General features: G+C 47.2%; 1 protein-coding gene across 5 annotated transcripts in view; it reads right to left on the reverse strand.

Moving 5' to 3' along the window:
- The window catches only part of NECTIN1 (nectin cell adhesion molecule 1), a 196,260-nt gene that overhangs the window by 9,128 nt on the left and 161,105 nt on the right, over window positions 1-26,027 (reverse strand). For 2 of the 5 annotated variants that reach the window (XM_083714052.1, XM_083714049.1), the window contains 3 exons: window positions 18,672-18,819; window positions 17,105-17,195; window positions 16,596-16,709 (listed from right to left, as the gene is read on the reverse strand). In XM_083714052.1, coding sequence (XP_083570178.1) covers window positions 16,596-16,709; window positions 17,105-17,195; window positions 18,672-18,819 — 353 coding nt within the window. Of the gene's footprint in view, window positions 1-4,927; window positions 4,973-8,429; window positions 8,619-16,595; window positions 16,710-17,104; window positions 17,196-18,671; window positions 18,820-26,027 lie in introns of all 5 variants that reach the window. The other 3 variants (XM_083714050.1, XM_083714053.1, XM_083714055.1) reach the window with 3 other exon arrangements.

Genomic DNA, 26,027 nt, shown 5'->3' on the forward strand with positions numbered 1-26,027 from the left:
ACCTTTAAAGAACCATCTCCTAGTTCCCGCCCTTCAACTTAAAATATTGGAAGATTTGGAGCCTCCAAGGCTTTTACATTTGCCTCCAGAGGTCATGTGTCTCCACGCACAGCCAGACGTAATTATTATTATTACCATGTCAGACATCTGTCCCACCTAGCTCAATATTGCCCACACGGATTGGCAGCGGCTTTTCAGAGTTCCAGGTAGGGGGCATCTCTAGTGCTACCTGGAAATGCTAGCGATTGTCCTTCTGCATGCCAAGCAGATGCTCTGCAACTGAAGGTAGAGAGGCAAGCAAAGGAGAGTCGGTCTTAGCTCAGGCATCTGCCAGCCAGTGCCCTTTGCCGCTCCTGCCAGTCACTCCCCGAATCTCCCCGAGTCTCATTTACCTTCAGAAAAATTTGATATTAAATTAAGGGTAATGAGCTAATTAAATTTAATGGGCACCAGTGTCTCTTTTCATCCCTGTGTCTTTACCCTCACCCTCCCGCCCTTTATCTCCAAAGCGATTCCTACATAAGGCTAAATTATCTCTTTTCTATTATTATTTTAAATGGAATGTCAAAATCCCTGCATTTTTTTAACAGCCTGGCAGATTCTGGTTTAAAAGGTCTTCATTTGATGGGTTAGGAAATGCTACATGGGAAACCAAGATTCCCTCCCCACATGCTCCTATGCCTCCAAATGTGTAGTAAGCCAAAATTCAACAGGGGAAGTTTTCCCCACTCTGTAGTTCCATTTCCACTATTCATGAAATTATTAAAGGTACAAGAGCCCAGCAGCTCAGGTAGTGGCACAGGATTGGATTGCTAGTGGCCACCTGATTCCCTGACCCACAAGGATTCTGGCTCTGGTTGTTTGCATCTTGGATCAAACTGCCTGCAGTTACCTCCTTTGACCAATAGGGCAAAGAGCAGGGAATTACCATATTTTTCGCACCATAGGGCGCACCGGACCATAGGGCGCACCCAGTTTTTAGGGGGGGAAATCAAGAAAAAAAATCTTTTTTCCACCAGCCCCAAAGAGCAGCGTACAGGCTGCGCACAACCTCTCCCTGCCGGAGGGGTTGTGCGCGGCTATGGCACAAACCAAGGCAGTGAACGGGATGGATCCCGCTCGCTGTTTTGGCTTCCCCTTTAGCCCCGTGCAGTCTCTCCTTGCTGGGAGATGCTGCGCAGGGCTTCTCCTGGCTTTCCTGGGAGGTGGTTGGATTCCCTCACCTCTCCCAAAAGCCCGCAGAAGCCGCGCAACCCCTTTAAAGAGATCACGGATTCTCCTGGCTTTCCTGGGAGGTGGGGGGGATTCCCTCACCTCTCGCAAAAGCCCGCACAAGCCGCACAACCCCTTTAAAGAGATTGCAGATTCTCCTGGCTTTTCTGGGAGGTGGGAGAAGGGACTGATGCGGCCAGTCAGTCCCTTCTCCCTCCTGTGGAAAAGCCTGCAAGAGCGCACAGAGCTTGTGTGCGGCTCTTGGGGGCTTTTCCCGCCTGCCACCCCCCTGCATTCGCTCCATAGGATGCACAGACATTTTCCCTTGCTTTTTAGGAGGGAAAAAGTGCGTCCTATGGTGCGAAAAATACGGTAATACATGCTCTACGGTGCTCTTGGACAGTGGAGAAATAAATACCATTTTCTTCCAATTTCATCTTCCATGAGTCCTCAACAAACTGAGCATTCACCTTTGGGTGTTTTAGAGTTTCTGTAACCTGTGTGGTTAGAGATGGGAAGTTCAAAGGGAAAAGGAGGCACCAGAAGCCCTCAAAGAAGCCTTGAGAGAATTCCCCCCCTTTCTTTTTTTAATACAAAATGTGTCTCAGCTGGGAAATTTCGCTGCAATGAGATTACATTTTCAAAGTGCCATATGACTGGCTTTAGTTCTTACTTCAGAAGAACTGGGAGGGCTCCCAATTGTGGATTTTGCAGGATTACCATCCTTTCGCTGACAATAAAAATCATCCACCTCTGGAATAAAGAAACAAAAAATATGAGACCTCCCAAGGCGGATTGGGCAGGGGGAGACGGACGCTCATCTCATCTGTTTCACGAGGAACAAATTCCCAGCTCAGAGGGAGAAATGCCAAGAATGGGGGGAGGGTAAGTGATGAGAGGGGAGAGGAGAACCATCTCAAGACTGTTGCTGTAGTTATTGATATGTAATCGGGAGAGGGGTGTCATTTGGGAACAAAAAATAAGAGCTGTTTTGGGGGGGGCTGTCTCTGAAGTTGAAAATCCAAAGAGTTCCCCCCAACTCATTAAAGTGTGGCATCATCTAGGGCAGCCTTTCTCAACTGTGGGTCCCCAGATGTTGTTGAACTACAACTCCCATCACCCCTAGCTAGGAAGGTCAGAGCTCAGGAATGATGTGAGTTGTAGTCTGGGGACCCACAGGTTGAGAACCGCTAATCTAGGGGGAGGATCTGCTGCACAAATCTCACTGAATCTCCCCACAGAAATGCCCCCATGGGCCAGATCGGTCTATCTTTTCCTCTGCTCACCGGGCCTGGTGCTAGTAAATGCCACCATGCCACTGCTTCACTGCCCCTCAGCACCCACACATCATGTTGGGTGCAGTGGCACCCTAGAAGTGTAGAGTTGGAAGGGGCCTAAGGGGTCATCAAGTCCAGCCCCCTGCAATGCAGGAATGACAGCTAAATAATCCCTGGCAGATGGCCATCCAACCTCTGTTTTAAAACTTCCAACAAAGGAGGGTCGACCATCTTTCGAGGTAGTTGTTGAACAGATCTCACCATCAGAAAGTTCTTCCTAATACAGATATACCTCATGTTACGTTTGCTTCAGGTTGCGTGTTTTCAGGTTGTGTCCCGCCGTGACCCGGAAGTACCGGAAAGGGTTACTTCCAGCTTTCGCCACTCGCGCATTTGTAGATGCGCAAAATGACGTCACACGCATGCGCAGAAGTCGCGAATCGCGACCCGTGCACATGCAGACATGCAGGCGTGGGTTGTGTTCTGCTCACGTTGCGAACGGGCCTCCGGAACGGATCCTGTTCACAACCAGAGGTACCACTGTATTTAGTCAGAATCTCTTTCTGTATTTTCAATCCCCTGGTTTGTGTCCTACCTTCTGGAGCTGAAGAAAAAACAAGCTTGCTCCATCATCCATGTGACAGTCCTTCAGATATTTGAAGATGATTTTTGTATCACCTCTTTTCTCTTCTATTTTCCAGGCTAAACATACTCAACTCCCTCAACCATTCCACATAAGGCTTGGTTTCCAGACTCTGCACCATCTTTATCTCTCTCCTCTGCATACATTCAGCTTGTTAATACCCTTCTTAAGCTGTGGTGCCCATAAATGGATACAGTAAACCCGGTGGGGTCTGACCAAGACAGAATAGAGAGGTACTATTCCTTCCATTGATCTGGGCACTATACCTCGGTTGATACAGTCTATAATTGCGTTACTTTTTTCTGCTGCGGCACCACACTGTTGACTCATTGTAGTCTGCTAAGACCCCTATATATTTTTTCACATTACGGAAATAGGCATGAAATCCAGGAGGTGAAACTGTATGTCAGCTTCCTCTTCCTCAGTCTGAGTTTTGCCCTGTATAACTCAGCAGAGAGGAGGAGGATGGGTTAAATCTAGAATTGGTTGGCTCTGCCTGTCACTTCCTCTGCCTGTCACTTTCCCACTAACCACCCTTGGATGGATACCATTTCCTTTCCACCACAGTGTCTCAGGCACTGGGTGAATTCAATGCACTGCATGTGGAAATGGCAACCACCAACAGAGAATGCCATTGTATTTGGTGGCTGCCATTTTGTTTCCCCCACAGTGCCTTAGGGCTTATCCACACTTACCAGGCATAGGCCTGCGCTTTAAAGCTTTGTGTCCAAGCACTATTCCCCCCCCCCCCACCAGAGCTTTCCCTGTGAAAATCCCCTGTTTAGGGTTCAATCAAAGCACATGGCAGTTTGGGTTTTCTGCAGAGTGCCATTTGCTCTGATTCAGCTTTAAAGAGCAGGGTTTTGTGTGGGAAGCTCTGGGACAGGAAAAAAAAATAGTGCTCAGACATGGAGCTTTAAAGTATAAGCATGCCTGGAAAGAGTGGAGGAAAGTTAAATTTGGATAAGCCATGAGATGGACAATAGGCCATGTCCCACTTTGGACTGAGAAAAAGAGAGCTTGGTTCAAGCCCTTGGACGGTGGCTTTCATCCAGCACAGGTAACAGGAAAAAGTCTTGAATGCATAATTAGCAGAACTCACTTCCACTATATGTGGGTTGGCTGCTGGCTTAGATGCTTTAAAATGGGATTGGCCATGTTCATGAGTGATGGATATATCGGCAGCTGTTTGCTTATTTATCACATATATATAGCAGCTACTTCCTGCAAAGGCATCTAAGCTGTTGGCTATGACAATTCAATGGAACCTTCTGATTATACCCAGGATTAGTCATATCCAAAGTTAACCCGTTGACATTATTAGACATGGCTAACATAGGTCCATTCATTGCAACTGATCCACTCTGAAATGAAGACACTAGCTGGAGACAACCCTTCCATCGTTGGAGATAGTTTGCCACTGAACTAAATGCTACTTCCTCAGGCTATTGCCTTCAAGTTCTTGGTGTGAATATCCCAGAGGCATCTGTCAGCCCACTGTTATGAAGCAGGATGCAAAGCCAGATGGGCCTTTGATGGGTCCAGCAAGGCTCTTCTTAGGATATAACTATCTAGGTATTTGCCAAACCCTACAACATCAACATTTCCCAATTCGGTGCTCTCCAGAGTTTGTTAGATTACAATTCCAAGTAGCCCATGGCCAATGGTCAGAGAGGACAAGACTTATAGTCCAACAATATTCAGAGGTGCCATCTTGGGGAAGGCTGTCTTAGGAGCTCCCCCCCCCCCAATTCCCCAAATCCATCAGGAAAGGGCAAAAGAGAAGAAAACTTACTGTCCACTCTCGCTTGTTACATCTACGAAGACCTTGATCCTCATTCTGAACGCAGGACACGAGTGAGACACCGTAAAACAGAGAGGTTACTTTTGCCGCTCTTTGGCTAGGCTAGAACTAGTGCGTTCCTTACCTACTGCTGTTGCTTTCTCTACGGCAATCACAGAAGGCTCTACAGGGCTAGTGGCATGGCAAGGGAGACAAAGGGAGCAGCAAGAACAGAGGGAGGCCCACCCAGCCCTATTGACACCCCACCTCCACTCCTGCCTTTCTGGCCTTGTTCACAGAGGGGTCCTGTAACCCCAAATGCTCCTCTTCCAACCCTTCGAGAAAACACCTGGAAGCAGCCTCCCCAAAGCCTTCATCATAAGTTGCCCGGCACAAACGTTTGCCAGACTTGATGCAGGAAAGAGGTCTCTTGTGCAGTTTCCCAGGCTGATGTGACCATGGAGCAGGGATAAAAGGCATCTTGGTCAATATCAAAGTCCTGCCACCAGACTGACAGCAGACCTTTATGAACAGCAATGAACTAAAGATATTGGCACATGAGGGACTGAGGGACTGGTCAGTTTCAGTCTCTCGTTTCCCCCCAGTCTAAATTCAGTTTGCCACATTTACTAACCATTTTGAAGTTTTCTTTTTCTTTTCTTTTTTAAAGAAACTCACAAAGATTCACCAGCATTTTAGTATACATTTCCACTAATATGCTGCATTTCTGTATGAATAATTTTTGCTAATATATGCACTTTCATGCACACTATTCCCTATTATATGCAGTTTTGTACACATTTGGGGATTGGAGAAGTCCACTGTCAAATTCAAAGTGTGAATTTCAAAACATAGCTGCATTTCCACCTGTGTACTGTTTCGGGACATGCAAATAAGGTAAGTCTGCATCTAAATGGGGCGGGGGTTGATCTATCCGGTGGCTCAGATTGTTATCTCCCCTCCGCCAGGTCAAATTTGACAGGTGGGTGGTGCCATGTACCTGTCAATCACCACAAGGCCTGAAAATCCCCCAAGCCCTTGCAATGATTTTTGCAAGATCTGACAGCATTTGTAAGCTAATTCAAAGAAGAATTATTATTTTCTCCTAATCTCTTCCAGGGCAGCAGCTGCACCTGCCTTTAAGGGAATCAATAAGCAGTGTACAAAGAGCTGTACCCTCTGCACCCCCCAGATCATAGAGAAGCTGCTGACCATGTATCACAATGTCCATCATCCAGTGCTTTCAAACCCCATCTCACTTACTTGCCCTCTGCTTCGGTGTCTTTGCTCTCACCCTCACTCAGTATGACTTGCCACGTGCCACTATGCTCTGTTGCAAACTTTTGCCCCCATATATGGCAAATTCTGGGCAATCACAGCATTGATGCAAAGTGCACAGCTGCGGAGAGCCAATGCAAAAATAAATAAATAAATCACAGCTCCCAAAACAAACACTTCCGTGCCTTTTGTTACAGGGGCTGATTTCCTGAGCCTCTGCCTGTCTTGCAGTATTTCATCTCCCTCACTGTTACAATGCAAATCTGAACACCTTTGGGGTAAACTAGAGGTGATGTGTACTGTTTGGTGATTTGCACATCTGTCTAGGTCTGGTTCCAGGTTTTAGGGAGCCTGGTCCAACTGCCCGTTGGTGGGCCATGCTTACTTGGAGGTGAGCAGCAGTGGTCTGAGCTGCACCAGATAGCTTTGTCTAGCCACCATTTTGATTCCCCCTATTACCCCCAATGGCCTACTATTCTATGGTGTTCTGAAAAGTTAACATGTCAGCTAGACCCAGCCAAGTGTGCCAGTGCAGAAAAAGAGGTATCTTATAGGACATTCACTGCAGACATTGGCATCAGGCCCTGATGAGTTGCTGGAGCCCTGGCTACTGCCCTAGCATGCCAGGGTCTGACAGCAGCCTTGGTCTGTCCAATTCAGATATAAGAAGTAGGATACATCTTATATTTCAAGATGGGGTACTTGAGTGAGTGAAGAGATCTGAATCCTCCACACTCCTGTAGTCTTATCTCCCTGCCCTCCATCACCAAATTTCACTAGGTTTTACACATAAGTGGCACCAGGCTTTGCAACTTCCCCCCTCTCTTGACAGGATTCCTGTGTCCTTAACAGGTGCCTGGCTGACAAAAATTCCACAAGGGAAAGATATTCTCTGCCTGGACACCATGTCCATACCCATAGCAGTTTCTTTCACAATGACAAGACAGTGGTCCAAATGATGGAAGTGGACTTTGTGATGGAGCAGAGCCAGCACCCTGGACAGGACTCAGGGCACTGGCTCAGAGTTCAACCACAACAGTTTCAGGACCATGGACAACAACCCTGCCTCAGCACTGGTCTGCTGCAACCACCACAGATTTAGTCAGATTAATGCTCCACCTTTTGTGCCCTTTGGTGGAGTAATTGGCTCTTTCTAGATGGCAAGGCTTTGGGTGGTGGAGACTTGGTCCATGGAGACTCTGCAGGGCTTTCTTGATCCTCTGTTGCCCATTCTTCAAAGTTTCTAAGCCATGGGATGCTAAACTGTGGTCCTTCAGATGCTGTTGGACATCAACTTTCATCATCCCAACCATTGGCCATGGCAGTTGGCACTGAGCTGGCCAGCTAAATCCCACTTCTCAACACTGTGAGCCTCTCCAGAATCTCTTGCTGTGTGCTCTTGGGTTGGCCTATTAGGACAGACCCTGAAGAAGTGGTGGCTTTTATCTGCACACACCTTTCTTCTTTGAGTTTGGTTTTGCAACTTCTTGACTTTCCAACCACCTTAGATAACTGTACAACCTGGAATCCTGAACTTCAGAAGCCTCTCTAACCTCTCTCAATGCAGCTGTTTGCTGGATTCCTTCTCACCCATCTCCCTTGAGTATCCTCTTGCTCTGCTCAGATCCCAGAGCTGGCAGAACTGGCTGAGGACAGAGGGTGGGTGAATGCTCTTGGCTCTAAGCTCTCATGTGACCTCCCCCAACACAAGTACTCCTTTCCTCCCCATCTCACAATCAACCTCACCCTAGGCAATCACCAGATCAATTTCAAGTGGTGAGCCAAGTACTTTCTTCTCTGCCTCACCCATCCACTTAGAAAACTTCAAAACCCTCCTCTCACTCTCCCCCCAAAGAATACAGAAGCCCTGTCTCCAGAGCAAAGCTCCTGCCCACCCTCCTGTCCTCCCCTCCCCCCTGCTGTACAAAGCAAAAGAGGGAGGCAGGCCATGCCGCCACGAGCTACATGCACAAAGCGCAAGGCAAAAAGCTGGGTTCAGCTCTTGTTCTCTTTGAACAGGCAACACCAAAGGGGGAAACCATCCATTGCAAGGAGGGGAGCATGCAGGTCCATGGCAAGGAGAAAGAGGGGAGGGGGAAAGATAGGATGCAAAGGGGAGTGGGGAAGCCATTCCACAAAAGGGGGGGGGGAGGAGGAGGAAAGAGACAGACATGAAGCCAGAAATCAACCGAGAGAGGAAGGACTGGAAAAAAAACGGTGCTTTGCTTTTGTGTACCTTGAGGCCAGAATCTGAGGGGGGAAAGGCCTACAGTGTCATGCGCTAGCATAAGTTAGCCTGGATGGTTGCGTACTCGACAAGGTCTCCGCCAGCATGGATCGAAGTCCTGGGGCTGGGTGACGTCGCCAGAGCGGAGGTGTCCAACTCTGCGTATTGGACGTCGGAGTCCTTGCTGTTGCCAGAGTTCTGGAGACGAGAGAGCAGTGAGGCATGGAGATGTGGAAGAGGGTGGTGGCGGTGGTGGAGGACAGGAAGGGAACAAGGTGACGACATCGGAGGAAAGTGTGTTGTGTGAGGAAGAGACACGAAGGCAGAGAGGCGTGGAGGAGAGAGAGAGAAAGATGCACGCACACAAATGCACATGGACGAAAACACACAACCAATGGGATCGTGCCAAGAAAGAAACAGGAAGAAAGGGAGAAACAGAGGTATGGGGTGGTTCATGTGTGGGGCAGGAAGACAAAGTGAGGCAGAAAATAAAGAATGACAGTGGGGAAGAGATAAAAAAAGGTTTAAAATGAACAGTAAAAAAAAGGCATCGTACATCGCATTGAGGACCTGAATGCTTGCCTGCTCCACATTAACAATTGTGTAGTGTATTTCAATTTGCCATCTTTACTGGTTTCTTCCCTGCAACAACAACCCTTCAGAGTCAGCTGCTATGATTCAAGACCACCATCAGGAGAACCGTATAGTAGCAGGGCCATAGCTAGGGGGTGGCAAAGTGGGTCGCCGCCAGGGGTGCAGGCGAGAGGGGGGCACAAAATCAAAGTCGGTGCTTTTCCTGAAACTGGTGCCCCAGAGTTAATTTGTCTGTTGCTAGGGGGCTCAATTTGGACAGTTCTGCCAGGGGCGCAAGATCACCTAGCTGCAGCTCTGTATAGCAGATGTCCTCTGTCAGATTTCAAGTGGGGAGGGAGATCACCTTTAAATCACCCACCTTATATCTATACCAATGTGCCCAACAGTATCCTCTATGGTGCCTGCAAAAGGACCTGTCTCTCATTCTGCTCTTTCAGATGTGGCAGCCATTTTGTGTTAAGCCACACATTCCATCGCAGCAGCCATTTTAGCAGCTGCCACACACAGGACTTTTGAAAACCCTAAAGGTGCTCGCTGGCCTTCAAAGGACAGGTGGACCCCCTACAAAGAAGAACTACAGCTCCCAGAATCCCCCTAGACAGATGGGAGGACTCTTGAACCAGTGTAAACCTGTGGTGTGGAATATACTCAAAGACCTGGGCCCCCAGGACTCCCGAATCCAAGACTAGCCTTCCCTGTGCCTTCCCTCTTTGGACACCCATGACATCAAACACACCATTCTAAAGCCATGAAAACATGGCAGCATCCTGAATCTGCGCTTGACCAGGTGGATTTTATTATTATTTTTAACATACAAAGGGAGGGACTGTTAGCAGAGGACCCTCTTCCTCTCCAACTTTAAGGACTGGGGAATTAACAGTTGAAACAGCATTGTTGATACAGCCAAGTCTTCAGATTGGGGTGGGGAGTCTCTTAATGAACCTCCCCATTATTACCCCCCCTAAACCCCCAATAATGATCTCTCAGCTTTTTCCCTCCACATGAAGCACTGCCTTGTCACAGATATTATGCAAAAGGTGCTTCATTCCAAGGCACCTCCCACCCCTTCTGAAATGGTTCACAGCCATTTACCAGCTGTGGGGAAGCCACTCAAAGAGGTTTATGGCTCCATAACAAGCACTTTAGAGCCTGTTGTTACAAGGGCTGATTTCCTGAGTAATTGCCTCTGACTGCCTCAGAGTACCATATCCCGGACTTGGCTCTCTGTTAACATGGCAGGCACTCGGATGCCTTTGCTGATGAGAGATTAAATAGCACGCTCCTGTCCATCTTCCCATCTTCCCCATCGCCATATATTTCTTAGTCCCTGAGAGGAAGAAATTCAACAGGGGAAGATTTCCCCTGCGTATATGTGCAGCAGTGGTCCAAAACTGTGCCTGTTGAGTTTTCCTCACATCAAGAAGATGTTTTTAAGGCACCACTGTGGTGAATCAGAAGAAAAGCACCAGAGTTTGGAAACCCTGGTTGTAACAGGTAATGTGCACAGCAGCCATTTTCTGCCAGGACATCTACATAGGGCTGTGGTCAACTCTGAATTTGGCAAGTAAGAGGCTCTCGATGGCTGGATTGTAGGTGTTTCCTGGGTCCACTTTGGATTGTGCTGCTTCTTTTAAATAAAAGGTGGTGGTGGGGAAAGGTCTGTAACTCCCACCACCTTTACTGTCCTTTAAACCTCCACTTGGTAAGGATTCAACAGCAATCCAGCCTGGGCACACAGCTCTTGCCAGGATTACATTTAGTTTGGCTCTGTGAGATTACAAAACGCTCACATCTTCAGCTCCTTTCTCTTCTGGTTACCTGCAGGTCTTCAGCATACAAGTAGATAAAAAGACATCACCCATTGACATCAGCACTAGGAGCCTCAAGAGGAGGAAAAAACTGTATGGGAGGGGGCAGCGCTTTTTTTTCTAGAAAAATAGGCACTGGTTCTCACTGTGAAGTTGCTACAGTAAGTGCCACACTTTTTAACAACAAAAAGAGTACCCCCTGGAGGAAGAGCATGGGGGAGGAGAGAATAGAGAAGGACAGACCATAATAACCTGCCATCCTGAAGCAGCTTGGAAGAAAAATATATTGCTGAGCATGCCCAGGGTCTGAGGACTGACTTGCAAGGACCTGTCTCTGCAAGAGAACCAGATTCATCATCCATCTTCGTTCTCTAATCAGAATGAGAGAGTTTGGGGGCAGGGTCTAGCTGGGGGGCAGGGTCTGGAATGACAAATTAGAATTGGATGCAATGGAAATTTGCAACTAGTCCCTGCAACCACCCTGATTCTGGAAGAACATAAAAGTTGGACAAAAATGTCAGTTTCGGTCCCTCTCTGTTTCCTGTTCTCCTAATCTTAAAATTAGTTATGTCCACTTCTGCACAAGTTTGTGATTTATATTTTTTAAGCAGTATTCCTGTGGAAAATCTGTCTCCATTTTTGTGTGCATTTCACTCTAATATACACAGTTCCATACTGGTGTATCATATACATTTTTCTAAAGCAATTTTCTCCAATGTACAGCAATTTCGTACATTCTTTTCCATAACCTACATTCTTTTTCTGTATGCATTTTTAAAAATGGAAAACTATGTCACAATATAGGGAAAAGGACAGATGTCAAAGGACAGCTGAGTTTGGGTTCCCTGAGCAAATTTCTTCCCCAGTCTTACAGAAGAATGCCACCTATCCTCTGGGCTCAGAATTCCAGAACCTCTCCGTTCATTATAATTTTCTTCCCCCTTAAGATTAGATCATTGCTCATTTCTACCGTGGAAGCTTCATCTCTTTCTTCCCTCCATCCCACTTATTCTTCTTCCCTGAGAGAGCCAGTGTGGTGTAGTGGTTAAGAGCGGTAGTCACATAATCTGGGGAACCAGGTTCGCGTCTCCGCTCCTCCACATGCAGCTGCTGGGTGACCTTGGGCCAGTCACACTTCTCTGAAGTCTCTCAGCCCCACTCACCTCACAGAGTGTTTGTTGTGGGGGAGGAAGGGAAAGGAGAATGTGAGCCGCTTTGAGACTCCTGAAGGGGAGTGAAAGGTGGGATATCAAATCCAAACTCTTCTTCTTCTTCTTCCTTCTAGGTTCCCCTCTCTCTACCACCCTCCCTATTTTGTCCCCACCTCCAACCTCCAAACCCAAACAAGTTTCCAGCTCTGCACCACCATCAACCAAAGGGACAGGTGTGCATTCACATATTCTTGGATGAAATCAAATTTAAATGAGGCGGCACTGCAGTATTCGTTTTTGGGAAAGTGAAGGGCGTCCCTTCCTTAGCATTACTTCCACACTGTTTTCAGTCCTCAGGGAACTTCATGTATGATCAGCCATCCCTACAACTCTCTCCCTCTCTTTGGAGGATGTGGGGTAGCACAAAGATAAGAGCCCACTGATTGCTTCCTCTCATGCTGAGTTCATATACTGCCAAGCAAAAGGTTGCTGCTCGGCTTCCCTGCCCCTGGGTAGAGAAGTGGAATGGCAATATTTTGCAGAATGCCTGCCCAGTGGTGAAAGCCGTGGTGGGCCAGGGGGGTTGGGGGCAGGAGGCAACAATCCCATTTTACTTCAGGTGGCAAAATGGGATGGGCCTTCCCTGAATCAGTTGCAAAGAAGTTTTCAGAATGTTTTAAACTGTTTTTAGAAATTTATTTTGATGTGTTTGCCACTCTGGTCTCCCAAGGAAGGAAAGGTGTGATATAGTTTTAAGAAATAAACTACAGCACCACAAATGGTCCAGTGGCAATCATTTAACAAGCTAGGGCCATGCCGCTAAGTATATGATAAGGCAAGGTGGGCAGGGGGGGATTATTTAAGAAAACTTGTTTGGGATGGCCTTGTTCAGAATATGATGCCCACAACCCTCCAACTGATTTTACACAGGCCGTACCAAAGACCAGGTGGAAAGGCTGACCCCAATTGCAATGGAACACAATCAGAGAAAACCAATTTACAGTTGACCTCTTTGTGCTGATTGCGGTGATGGGGTTGACCCAGTTCCATTCTGAGGCTTGTTGTACCTTAGTCAGTCAAGGAGTGTAGCCTTTGGGCTTGTTTTCAGTGCTTGGATTTAAACTGATACAACAGGGGCCTGCAACAAAATATTGCAGCATAGTGTGCTCCTGTTTAGTTCCTGCCCACCAGCCAGCCAGCCAGCCAGCCAGCCATGCCCTCTTCCAGGTTACTCCTTTCCCCGCTTCATTGATTTCCAATTCCCTAAGCCCTAGCAATCAGTCAACACTCCTCACCAACTGAGCATGCTCAGTCCTCACTGGACCCTTTGGGGGATTATCCTCCTTTTATGCTTCCCCTCCCCACTTCTACAAAATTTGAGGTTCTCCTCATGCCTGCTGATCCCTCCCTCTTGTAGATGGCATGTTGAATGTGCATTTTGTGCACCCCCCAAAATAAATGCCTCTTCCTGAGACTTTGCGAGTTATAGTGGACAAAACTGGCTTAAACAGACCAAGGATCTGATCTGTTCAAAGATCAGCATCTTGAGTTGCTAGTGCTGCCATGCACTTTTATTCCATTTGGCGAAAGCCATTGTTATGTCCCAGGAGATATGGGGAGGTGGCGGCACTGCCTGCATCACCACATAATGCGCAGGCACCTGTTGCCTCCATACTAATGCTGCCATTGTGCTTTATCTGCTTTTCTCAGAGTCCCTGGCCTGATTCTGGAACTGCCCTGCCTGGCAGGGACTAGGGAGGCCACATGCCTCTGGGACTGTTCTGCCAACTCAGAGGACCTGCTGATTTAGGAGTCTGCTAGGAAAGGAGCCAGCTGGCAAACTGACCACAACATCAAACAGCAACCGGCATTAATGTCCAGGGTCATCAGCCTGAGCAGGGCAGACACAAGGCACAGAAGTGAGTCCAATTTCAGAAGCTGAGGGTGGTCAGGAAGCTCGGGCCATGTTCACACCACACAGTGCCTGTGATACGACTTTAAACAGTTCTGGCTTTCTCCTGGCGAATTCCTGGAACTGTAGTTTTCTAAGGGCGCTGAAAGTTACCAGGTGACCCTCTATTCTCCCCCCAGAGCTAAAATTCTCAGGCTGGTGTAACAATCAATCCCTTTTTCCAAGGAATTCTGGGAACTGTAGCTCCGTGAGATGAATATGGGGTGTCCTAACAAGCAGGGAGCTGCCACGCTAAACGATCAATTTATTACAACTGCGGAACAGATATTATGTGGCACTTGCAACAGTGCCAAATCTGCAGATTGAAGTGGTTGAGTGGGTATCTGTGGGGTAAAGCAATACTGCAAGTAAACTGGTCCCCAGCCAGTTTCTGTATGAAAAATCATAAAGGTAGAGAAAGTGCAGTAAAGGACAAGGAAAGATTTTTGAGATTTTTACGTTTAGCCAAAAAAGATGAGGAAGGGAAGACAGGATGGAGGTTTCTAAAATTATCGTCAGTAAGAAAAGAATCAATAGCAATAAAAGAAGACCCACAACACTAGAACTCAGGGTCATCCCATGAATCTGATGGGCAGCAGGTTGGGACTGACAAAACAAAGCGATTCTTCACCAAAGGTGCAGGTAGCTTACAGAACTCACTACCACATGATGCAGTGCTGACTGCAAGCTGAGATGGCTTTACAGAGGATGACCCAAATGAATACAGGAGGAGTGATTTGCCAGAGGCTGATAGCTGGAATGACGGTACAGAAGCTCCAGGGTCAGAAGCAGCGTACCCGCAAATAAGAAACATTAGCATTGAAACAATAGAGAATCATCATCTTACTCTGCTTCCCAGCAGAATCTGGTTGGTGAAGCTAGGAAGCAGGTTGCAAATGGGCCGTTGGTCTGAACCAGCAGGACTCTCTAAAGTCCAGCTCTTTGCTCTCCTCATGTACCAAGTCACACGATGATCTGCATGGTGCACACTGTTGTTTGGGATGTGAATCGGTGCCCTTCCTGCACCATTTGAAGCTTGTTGTCTAGGGCAGGGGTAGTCCATGTGCCACCTTGAAGACTCCAACTCCCATTAGCACCTGCCACCATGTCCAATGATGGGGGGAGTTGCGTTCTAATAACGTCTGGAGGGCACCACATTGGCTACCCTCTGATCTGTGGCTCTGGATCACCTGCAAAGCAGCCAGAATGACACAGTTTGGGGTGAACCGTCACCTCCATCACCTTCCTCAAGGGGCCCACCTGGGCTAGTCTAAGGCTTTGAATGTGCAGCTTTGGGAAGCGCCGAGCGGCTGTCTCCCTTGCATATGGGTGTTGCAAGCCCATCATGGGCTAGGGAGAAAAAGCCACCTTCCTCCTCCTGTTCTGTATTCCTCTCCCTCCTCCGAAGTGGCCTCTCGCCTGCCTCTCCACTCAACTCGCTTCGCCTTCGGTGACCCCCCCACTAATCTCCCTGCTGTCGCTCCTGCTTTGCATTTACCGTCTTCCTGCCTGCAGCTGAAACAGATTCATACAATACAAGGGCTTTCAGGGAAAAAAAGTGCTGTCCTCATTTAGCAGTCAAGCACCAGCACGCTCCGCTGGCAGATCACTCATCTGCTGTGGCATCCGCCTGCCCTCCCGCCCCCTCTCTCCATGCTCTGTGTGGATGTCTTCCCAGTCTCGGGCACGCTGGCTGGTGGGAAGCCCTATGCTTCCCCACAGGCAAAGCTCCCCCTTGGGAACCTGCACACAGGCCCCCTGAATCATTGTTGCTTTCAAGCTGGCCTCCTCCACAGTCTGAATCCTGCAAGAGGGATGCAACCAGAACCAACAGCAAAGAGCAGAAGCCGTTGACTCTGGACCAAGGCCTGCCCTCTCCCCCTTTCTCATCTGGTCCCATGGCATAGCCCAGCATCCCAAAGAGGCTACTGCTCTCCTTTCACATTGCACCATCACCATTTTCTCCCAAGCTGATACCCTGGCAATCCACCCAGGCCCTGAAATGGTTCTCAAGTCCCATCTCACAGAGTTGGAGAAGTGCTCGCAGGATGTATCACAACAGCCATTGCTTGCTATGAGTGACAGGCTTAAGATTATAAAAGAAACACCTGTGGTTTTTTTGCTTCTCACCCAGAAAAGGAATCATGATGCAACAAGGGGTTCTTGATGGGAAGTTACCTTTTGGGGATAAATGGGTGGGAGAGACCTAATAGCTGAGGGAGTCAGACTGGACCACCAGCTGACTACCAGGGTGCTTAAGTTATATGTCAGGAATGGGGCACCAGTTACCCTCCAATTGCTTTTGGACTCCAACTCCCATCAGCCGCAGCCAACATGGTCAATGGTCAGGGACTATGGGAGTTGGGAGTCCAGCATCCTGTTCCCCATCTCTGATATATGAAGCAGCATTCCACACTGCATAGAAAAAAAAATGTTTAGACGAGACATTCCCTCCTGAGAGCAAGGAAGGCCTCCTCTTGAATCAGGAACGGAGACACCTGTGGCACACCAGATGTTGTCAGACTCCAACTCCCATTGGCCCCAACCAGTATGACCAATGGTCAAGGAGAATGGGTGTTGTTGTCCAGCTGTTCCTGGAGGAATGCAGGATCCCCATCCCTGATCCATGGAAAGGTCCAGATTGTGGGCAGGCAGTGGCCCCCATCCTTACCATCTTGTCAGAGTGAGGGGTTGGCTCGGTGGCTGCCATGTCATAGTAGGGGGGTTGTGGTGGCAACTTCTGGATCTCTTCCTCTGGCTCCTTCATGTTGTCCAAGTGCACTACCTGTGGTTGGTGGAGTGAGCAAAATTCAAGAGAGCAGATTAGCAACTCTTCACAAATATTATCAGTAGACCATCCGTATTATTTGCCTATTAGAATTATCTTCTTTCCCTCTCTCCCCAACTCCCTTTCCCCCTTAATTCTATTTCATTCCACCCCTTTTCTTTTCCTTGCCAAATTTGCAGATTGAATTACAGTATCCCTTGAAGGAACTATGGAAATGGCTACCTCACCACATCCTACCTCACCATCCTACCTCATCACACCCATCCTATCAAATGGGCTCCCCACCAAAAGGCTTCCCCAGATAGGCTGGGCAGAGCAACTCTGACCAGTGGCTGGAGAAACCATGCTTCGTTCTGCTTCAGGTGAGGATGGTCAGCAACGGGGGAAGGTACCTGGATATCCTCTGCTGTTAGGTGGCTTTTCATCTCCTGCTTCCGCTTGGGAGGTGGGGGAGCAGGTTTGTGGGAGGGGGGAAGGTCAATCCTGCAGGAAGAGAAAATGTCAGCCATAGACACAATGCAGGGCACAGGAACATCCCAGAAAGCCTATTTTGTGAGGTTCCAGCCTTCATCTTAGGGACGCGGGTGGCACTGTGGGTTAAACCACAGAGCCTAGGACTTGCCGATCAGGAGGTTGGCGGTTTGAATCCCCACGATGGGGTGAGCTCCTGTTGCTCGGTCCCTGCTCCTGCCAACCTAGCAGTTTGAAAGCATGTCAAAATGCAAGTAGATAAATAGGTACCGCTCCGGCAGAAAGGTAAACGGCGTTTCCGTGTGCTGCTCTGGTTCGCCAGAAGTGGCTTAGTCATTCTGGCCACATGACCTGGAAGCTGTACGCCAGCTCCCTTGGCCAATAAACAAGATGGGTGCCGCAACCCTAGAGTCGGCCACGACTGGACCTAATGGTCAGGGGTCCCTTTACCTTTACCTAGCCTTCATCTTATAGCAGAGTCACTAATGTGGTGCTTTTGGGTGCCAGTGTGCTCACTGATACCTCCTATGATGCTCGTGAAAGGTCTCTGTAAATATCCTTGCAGAAATCCACCATCTTCTCCCCTCCTGCTGAGTTCTTTGTTTGCATTGGATCAGCATCTCCCAAATTGAACACACACCCTTAGACATGCCCATATTTCACTGGATGCCAGGACTGGATCTCTCCCACTTCAGTTCTGAACAGAGGAGCAAAGAGGAGCTCTCAAGGAGTGAGCACGGTGGTGGCTGATGTAGGTTTCCCCCACTTACAATATTATTAAGCAATCCCAGAGTCTCCACGATGAAACTGGCTCCATGTACAGACTGAGTCAAGGCTGATGTGTCATTGGTGCATAACTGGCATACAGGAATGGGCTCAAGTGGGGAGTGAGATGCATTTACAAAAATGGACAGGCCATGCATTGTCCTGGCACAATAACATTTTCCCTAGAAACCCTATTCATCTCCAGGGATGCTTTGAGAAGCTGCAGGCAAGGCAGAAGAGAGAGGGAGGTATGTTCAAATGCCCTCTGAAGAAAGAATATTTTCTTTACCAGTACTAAGAAAATGGTCCCGTTAAAAGGGGAAGCAATGAGATGAAGGCTTGCAAGCCCAGGACAGGGACTTGCTAAAGCTATTTGCCTCTTAGAGTTGAAATTAAATGGGCAGAAAGGGTGGTCCAGAGAGTGCAAAAGTGAATCCTCTACATTAGATTTCCATTGGATGTATCTGATCTCAATGCATCCCAATAATGGGGGCCTCAGGTTGCTCTTGAGCTGTGTCATGGAAGATCAGCACCACGGACAGCTCTTTCCTACTATTAGAGGTGCATAACATGGTTCCTCAATCCAGGGAATGCCCATGCAATAGCATCTTCCACAATTTGTGCCCTATCCTTTTATTGGCCCATGCAATCTCAAAGTTGATCCTCCTCCTTCTCCTTTTTGGGAGAACAGCTATGGGGTTGTAGTGGGCGTGTGGTACTCACAGATCATTGTCAGTGTCAGAGCGGCCCTTTTGCTGTCGCCTGTAGACAATGAAGACAGTCACAGCCACGCTGATAATGAGGGCAGCAGCAGCAACGACGCCCAGGATTCCAAAAATGCCTCCTGGTATCCCTCGGGGCAATGGCTTATCTGTAATGAATAGGAAAAAGTAGTCTTAGGCATGAAGATCATATAAGCAACATTCTATCATTTCTCATTTGCAGAACTGTTCCAAGCCTGCAAAAAACAAAACAAAATGTGGAGTATTACCCTTACATCAGCTCTGCATGGTAGGCCCTTATCACACCATTTACTCCCTTGATGGGCAACAAAGGGAAGGGTTGCAGCTCACTGGCAGAGCATCAGTTCTGCAAGCAGAAGATCCCAACATCCAATCCCTGGTATCTCCAGGTAGCTCTGGGAACATCCCCTGGTGAAACCCTGAAGAGCTGCTGCTGGTCAGTGCAGGTAGTACTAAGCTGGATGGTGTGGCTTGATATAAGGCAGTTTTGTCTGCTCCTATGTTTCTTGTCTGTTTGCATTTTAATTCTCATAGCAAAGTTGACTTCAATTAAATGGTATATAAGTGCTGTGAAACATGTGAACAAATAAATAAAATAAAGAGGGAGCAATATCTACAGGAGTGTTAATACTCCGAGCCCATGCTTCCTATGTTCAGGTTGTATATATGCATAAATAAAGCCATATATCATAAAGATACCATCTGAGCTTCATTCCAAGGAATTTAAACCAAGGTAAGTGCAGGAACCTCTGGAGCCTCTCCCTGCTTAGAAATTGGCATGGTATGTAACACACACACACACACACACACACACACACACACACACACACACATACTGAATATTTTTAGGACCCACCTTATTTCTGTGATCGAAAGTTGTTTTGAATTGTTTTAAATATTGTATTTGAATTGTTGTAGCCTGCCCCGGGACCTTAAAGTGGAGGGTAGAACACATGTTCTAAATAAATAAGTGATAAATAAATAAGAGTGCAAAGTGGCTTGGAATGGGTGGAGGCAAAAGTACCAACCCATTGTTTCACCCTGTGCAAATTGCACCCCTCTCCCTACCTTTTTGCAGCAGAAAATCAGTATTGGCTGTGAGTCTCAGCCCAACACGCAACCTAGAAAGTGACCCATATTGAGTCAGTTTATACCTGCTCAGGAAAGGTGCTTCTTTAGCTGGTTCCCCAGCAAGCAGATGTGCACCCCCCCACACACAAATACCGCCTCTACCTTCCTGTGATCCCACCAGTTGTACATCTTCATCTCGCCAGGCTGTCATCTTTCCCATGTTTGCTTGTCTTTGTTGAGTTGTTTTATTCTCCTGGCCCTGATATACTCTCACGTCTTTTTTAAAAAATAAAGCTGCCTGCCGGGTGATAAATGGATCCTGCCGGGCCTCCATCATGCAGCGACAGGTTCCTTCTGAGCTGCAGCCGTTGCTGGTCTGTTGGGGAAATGCCTTGATGGTGAGGAAGAGTGGGCAGTGCCTTCTGTAGAAGGCGATTCGATGGTGTTGGGAGGGACACAGGACCAAAAACCCAGGACCCGCTGGCTCCGGGTTAGACTCCCATCCTTAGGCCAGTTTGCATGTGGATGTTCAGCAGCTGACGATGGCACCCTCAGGTGTAGTCTTTCATGTGTGAATGAGCCAAACGCAGCTAGAACTTTAGTGCCATCTCCCCTCCCCACTTTTATTTCAGCAGATCCTGTTCACCCATTCAGGCCAGCTCCACACAGACAACAGAATGAGGTGGTACATTGGAAATGGCACATTTTCATACTGGAAGTGGAGGTGGGTTATATTTTATGAGGAGGGAGGGAGGGGGAAAGGATAGGGAGGAAAGAGGAAAGAATAGGGAAAAGAAAAAGAAGAAAGGAAGGGATAGAGAAGGATGGAATTAGAAAACTCTGCCATCTAAGACTTTGGGACACCAGAGTTCAAGTCCTCAGTTGGCCATGAAACTCATTGGGTAGTCTTGGGTCAGCCACTGCCTCTCAGCCTAACCAACCTCAGGTGATTGTGGGGATTAAAGAAGGAAGCAGAGAACCATATAAACCACTTTGAGCTCCTTTCAGAAATAGGTGGATTGGGACATAAACGCAATAAATAAGTGAAATGCATAAATAAATGCAATAAATAGAGCTAGCAAGGAAAAATGTTCTAGCCCAACCTTTCCTGTGCTTTCCTACTTTTCTACATTCAGAGAGTCTAAGCTTTACTTGTACAGGGGACATTCCATATTCTCTCTCTCTCTCTCTCTCTCTCTCTCTCTCTCTCTCTCTCTCACACACACACACACACACACACACACAACTGTCTAACGTGTTGGACTCAACTTCATTTTGCTTTATGCTTACAGCAGGTGTGAGGAACCTGTGGCCCTCCTGATGTTGCTGAACTACAACTCCCATCAGCCCTAGCAAGCACGGTCAGTAACTAGGGATGATGGGAGTTGTAGTTCAGAAACATTAGGAGGGACAAAGCTTCCCCACACCTGGAACAGAGCAAGCCTTGGCTGTAAATAATCCATGGTGTGTGTTGATAACCACACACAGAGAGAGAGATTGCAGTGAGTGACATTCACTGTCCTCAAGCTTATAGTGAAGACATGAAAATGAAAACGACAAAACGAAAAGAGAGGAGGAGGAAGGAGAAAAATGGCAAACTCAATCACTCATCTTAAGTAACAGAGTTCTTGTAACAACCAGCTTAAGATTTCAAGGAGATGAGCAGAGAAATGTTGTTGGTTTCTCAGCTGAGACCATGGAGAGGCCTTGTTTCCCTTCTCTCTCTCTCTCTGTTATAGCCAGGTGACAATTGTTGGGTTATTTTCCGCTGCCTCTGTCTCCCTTTCATTTTAAAATTTCCATTTCTCATTTCATTTCATTTCATTGTACTGTATTGTTTATCGGATGGCTTGTTTTAGCCGTTTTATATTCCTGTGTGCATCTTTGATAGTTGCATGGCAAGAGAAGTAGTATATTGGTTCTAGTCTGGACTGGAAAAGCAGAAAAGAAGCAGTGTGGAAGCAGGTTTCAACTGAGCGTTAGGAAAACCTTCCTAATGGCAAGAGCTGTTTGGAAGTGGGACAGATTTGCCCTGGTGGTACTTGAGCCGACACCTTTCATGGGTGCCACCATCACATCGTGCATTGCAGAGCCATTTTGCATTCATTGGTGGGTTTGGCCAGATGATTTCTGGCTTACTCCTTCCCACTCTATGATAAAAAAAAAATATTCTTATAAGGAACTCCATAAATAAATATGAAAACAAAGGTGCAAAATCCAGCACCCTTCAAATAATTTTTGGGGTGCTGCTGAAATTCTGGAGCAGCCCAAATTCCAGGAGCCTTTCTATCTAAACCGAAGTCACATTTGTATTTCCAATTGTTATTTGCTTATTTTTGGCATTTAAATGCTGCTTAATCATTGCTGTTGTTGTTTAGTCGTTTAGTGGTGTCCGACTCTTCGTGACCCCATGGACCAGAGCATGCCAGGACCTCCTGTCTTCCACTGCCTCCCACAGTTTGGTCAAACGCATGCTGGTAGCTTCGAGAACACTGTCCAACCATCTTGTCCTCTGTTGTCCCCTTCTCCTTGTGCCCTCCATCTTTCCCAATATCAGGGTCTTTTCCAGGGAGTCTTCTCTTCCCATGAGGTGGCCAAAGTATTGGAGCCTCAGCTTCACAATCTGTCCTTCCAGTGAGCACTCAGGGCTGATTTCCTTCAGATTGGATAGGTTTGATCTTCTTGCAGTCTATGGGACTCTCAAGAGTCTCCTCCAGCACCATAATTCAAAAGCATCAATTATTCGGCAATCAGCCTTCTTTGTGGTCCAGCTCTCACTTCCATACATCACTACTGGGAAAACCATAGCTTTAACTATACAGACCTTTGTTGGCAAGGTGATGTCTCTGCTTTTTAGGATGCTGTCTAGCATCCTAATATACTAATGTTAATCATTAGCATATCTTGAACTGAGTACATAAATAAAAACCACACCAAGTCAAACAAAAAAACAAACAAACAACAACAGCCCTCAATTAAACTGAGCCCATGACCTAGGACCCTCGTACCTATGGGACCGCCTCTCCTGGTATGCCCCACAGAGGACCTTAAGATCCATAAATAGCAACACCCTAGAGGTCCCGGGCCCTAAGGAAGTTAGATTAGCCTCAACCAAAGCCAGGGCTTTTTCAACACTGGCTCCGGCCTGGTGGAACGCTCTGTCTCATGAGACCAGGGCCCTGCAGGATCTGATTTCTTTCTGCAGGGCCTGTAATACAAAGTTGTTCCGCCTGGCCTTTGGCTTGGAGTCAATTTGATTCACTCCCCTTCTTTCTTTTACCTTTCTCCTCCTGTGATGAGGCTGCATTTTAATGTTTTAATGTTGTATTTTAATCCTGTTTTTAAGTTGTATTCATTCAACTTGTTTTTATTATTGCTTGTAAGCCGCCCTGAGCCCGGCCTTGGCTGGGGAGGGTGGGGTATAAATAATTTATTATTATTATTATTATTATTATTATTATTATTATTATTATTATTATTATAAAATGCCTCCTGGAGCAAGAAAGTCGTTGTTCAGCAAAGAGGATGCCTGTACAATCTTAGCCCGGAGCCTTGGAGCCACAACATGGAATGCACAGCTTCTAGTCGCTAGGAGCTCTGCGTCTGAGCCAAGTAGGGGCACCAGTAGTGACTCCCCCAAAATCTCAGTGGCTGGGCTATGATATAAGGGACTAAGCAGTGCTTCTTTGCAATGTCAGATACAAAGATGACCTCAGCCTTTGCATAGTGGCATTCAGAATCCCTCTTATCCTGTCCTGTCCAAAAAGATTTGACACAGTGCTGAACATCTCTCTTCCTTGCAGATCGTTTGAGAGAGCTCACCCTGTAAAATCAGCCAGTAAAGACTCAGTGAAAAGGGAACAGACGTCTCAGTCAGCGCCCTGCCCCCCCCATGGAGCTGGAAGGCCCCAATCCAAGTTAGTGTGTGTGGGGGGGGGAATACAGAGACTGGGGTTGACCTCAGAGTGTGAAAATGACCTTCACATTCAAAGGCAGGGAATTTGGGGGTTGGGGGGTGGAACCGGGGTGGGTGGGGAGGCTGCGTTGGGTGGGGGGGAGCTTGATGGGAAAGGGCTTTGAAACATATGATAAAAGGATTTAATTTGCTCTACCTTCCAAGCTAATTAAAGTTGAAAACCAGCTAATTGGTACTTTGTACTTCCAGCTCCAGTGGTGATGAAAGGGAAAGATAATTGCAGGAGAGGAGGGGGGAAATTAAAATGGGGGGGGGGAGAGGGCAAAATGATCTGATCACCTGCAAATAATGGAAGGGTGAGGGAGGAGAATAGAATATGTAGCTTGTAACAAAGCACATCCAAGCCTGATGTCTTAAGGGGTGTGTGTGTGTGTGTGGAGAAACGCTACAGAGATTATCCTCCTCCTAACATCTGCTGACATAAAACAGGCATGTGAGCATTACATTATGTGAAACAGAATTTTGTGACACGCCAGTGTGAGCAAGCCAAAGAAGCGAGCTGTTTTCATGAGGTCTGACAGCGCGGCCCATCAAACGGGTTCTTTCCTGCCTTCCGTGAAGGAAGCAAACCTTCACAATCAAGTCGAAAGGTCCCCGTGCTAGATTTTGCCGTCGTAAATGCGGCAGCCTTGTTCCCACTTGTGACCGTTGCGTGGATGAAGACATTTTTGGAAGTGCTGCCAAAAATTCTATTCCACTCCTAAAGGTACAGGAGCTGTATTGTCCTAATGGCAGCCGATGGCCCAAAGCTGGGGAGTTGTTGTTGGACTCCAACTCCCATCAGCTCCAGCCCACGTGGTCAGTGGTCAGGGATGATAGGAATTGTAGTCCAGCAACATCTGAAGGTCCACAGGTCCTCCACCCTTGCTCAACCCCATGGATGGGGAACCTCTGCCTTTCTAGATGTTGCTGGAATACATCATCCCTGATGGTTGTCTCCACTGGCTGGTCCTGATGAGAGCTGGAGTTCAGCAGCATCACATGTGCCACAGGTTCCCCTTCCTGGTCTCTGGTCCCTGTGCCAACAATATCACTGTAGGTATTATTAAGAGGCAGCATACAAATGAAGGGATACAGTGACAAAATTGCTGTTAAAACAAACCACTTCCACAACAGTTGGTTTTAAATTATTTGGGGAGAAACTCTTGTTGAGTAAGAACACAAGAGCCTGCTGGATCAGACCAATGGCCCATCCAGTCAAGTATCCTGTTCTCCCAGTGGCTGACCAGATGCCTGTGGGAAGTCCTCAAGCAGGACTTGAGTACAGAAGCCCTTTCCTTTTCTGAGGTTTCCAGTAACTGATATTCAGAAGCATTACTGCCTTCAACTAATGGAGCAATGGACTCCCTTAGTTTATACCCAGAACCAGGTACCAATTATATATATATATATATAATTTTTATTAAATTTTCTGTTTTACAATTTAAAATACTCCTTTTACATCCTTAAGATATCAGTGACTTCCCTTCTTCTCTTTCCATGGTTCATTTTACATATGATAAATCCCTGCATATTTTACAGAAGCTATACCATTCAGTATTCCATTACTGCATCCATCAAAACTTGTTTACGCAGTTGAATTTATCTTAATGCTGCCAGCGTTTTCAGCTGTACACAATTATTTCCCATATATCCAATAAACGTTTTCCAATCTTCTTTAAACGTATGTTCTTCTTGTTCTCTTATTCTAGATGTTAGGCCTGCGAGTTGTGCATATTCTGTCAACTCAAGTTGCCATTCTTCTTTAGTTGGGATCTCGCTCGTTTTCAAATTTTTGGGCTAGCGAAACACAGGCTGCAGTAGTGGCATACATAAATAACCTTTCTTTTGACACCTGGGAATTTCAGTCTGAATTATCCACAACAGAAGGGACTCTGGTCTATCGACTTCTTGGTCATGTGGATCTTAGAAGTGTGGCAAGGGGAGAAAATCTCCTTTCCACATCTCTTTGCATACCTTTAGGGCACACCTGCCTTCCTCTCCTCTCCCCCTGTGTCCTACACCCAGCCTTCTCTGCCCTCCATTAAACTGCATGAGCCTGGATGTCACCAAGATGAATTGGAGCTGCTGGCAGTTATCGTAGTGCAAGGCCGATCTTCTCCCTTCTCCTTCCCCCTCCCGTCCCCGTCCTGTACCTCCCCTGGCTGTGTGTCACTCTCTTTCTCTCCTAAACTACATTATCCCGTAAATAATATTTCTGCTTCGAGACAGCTCACTTAACTGCCAGGCCTAAGCAGACAGCCGGAGTGATGCGATATGATCCCTTTGACTACATTAGAGATTGTGGCA

Source organism: Podarcis gaigeae (genome assembly GCF_964106915.1).
Source record: "Podarcis gaigeae genome assembly, chromosome: 15".
NCBI lineage: Eukaryota > Metazoa > Chordata > Lepidosauria > Squamata > Lacertidae > Podarcis > Podarcis gaigeae.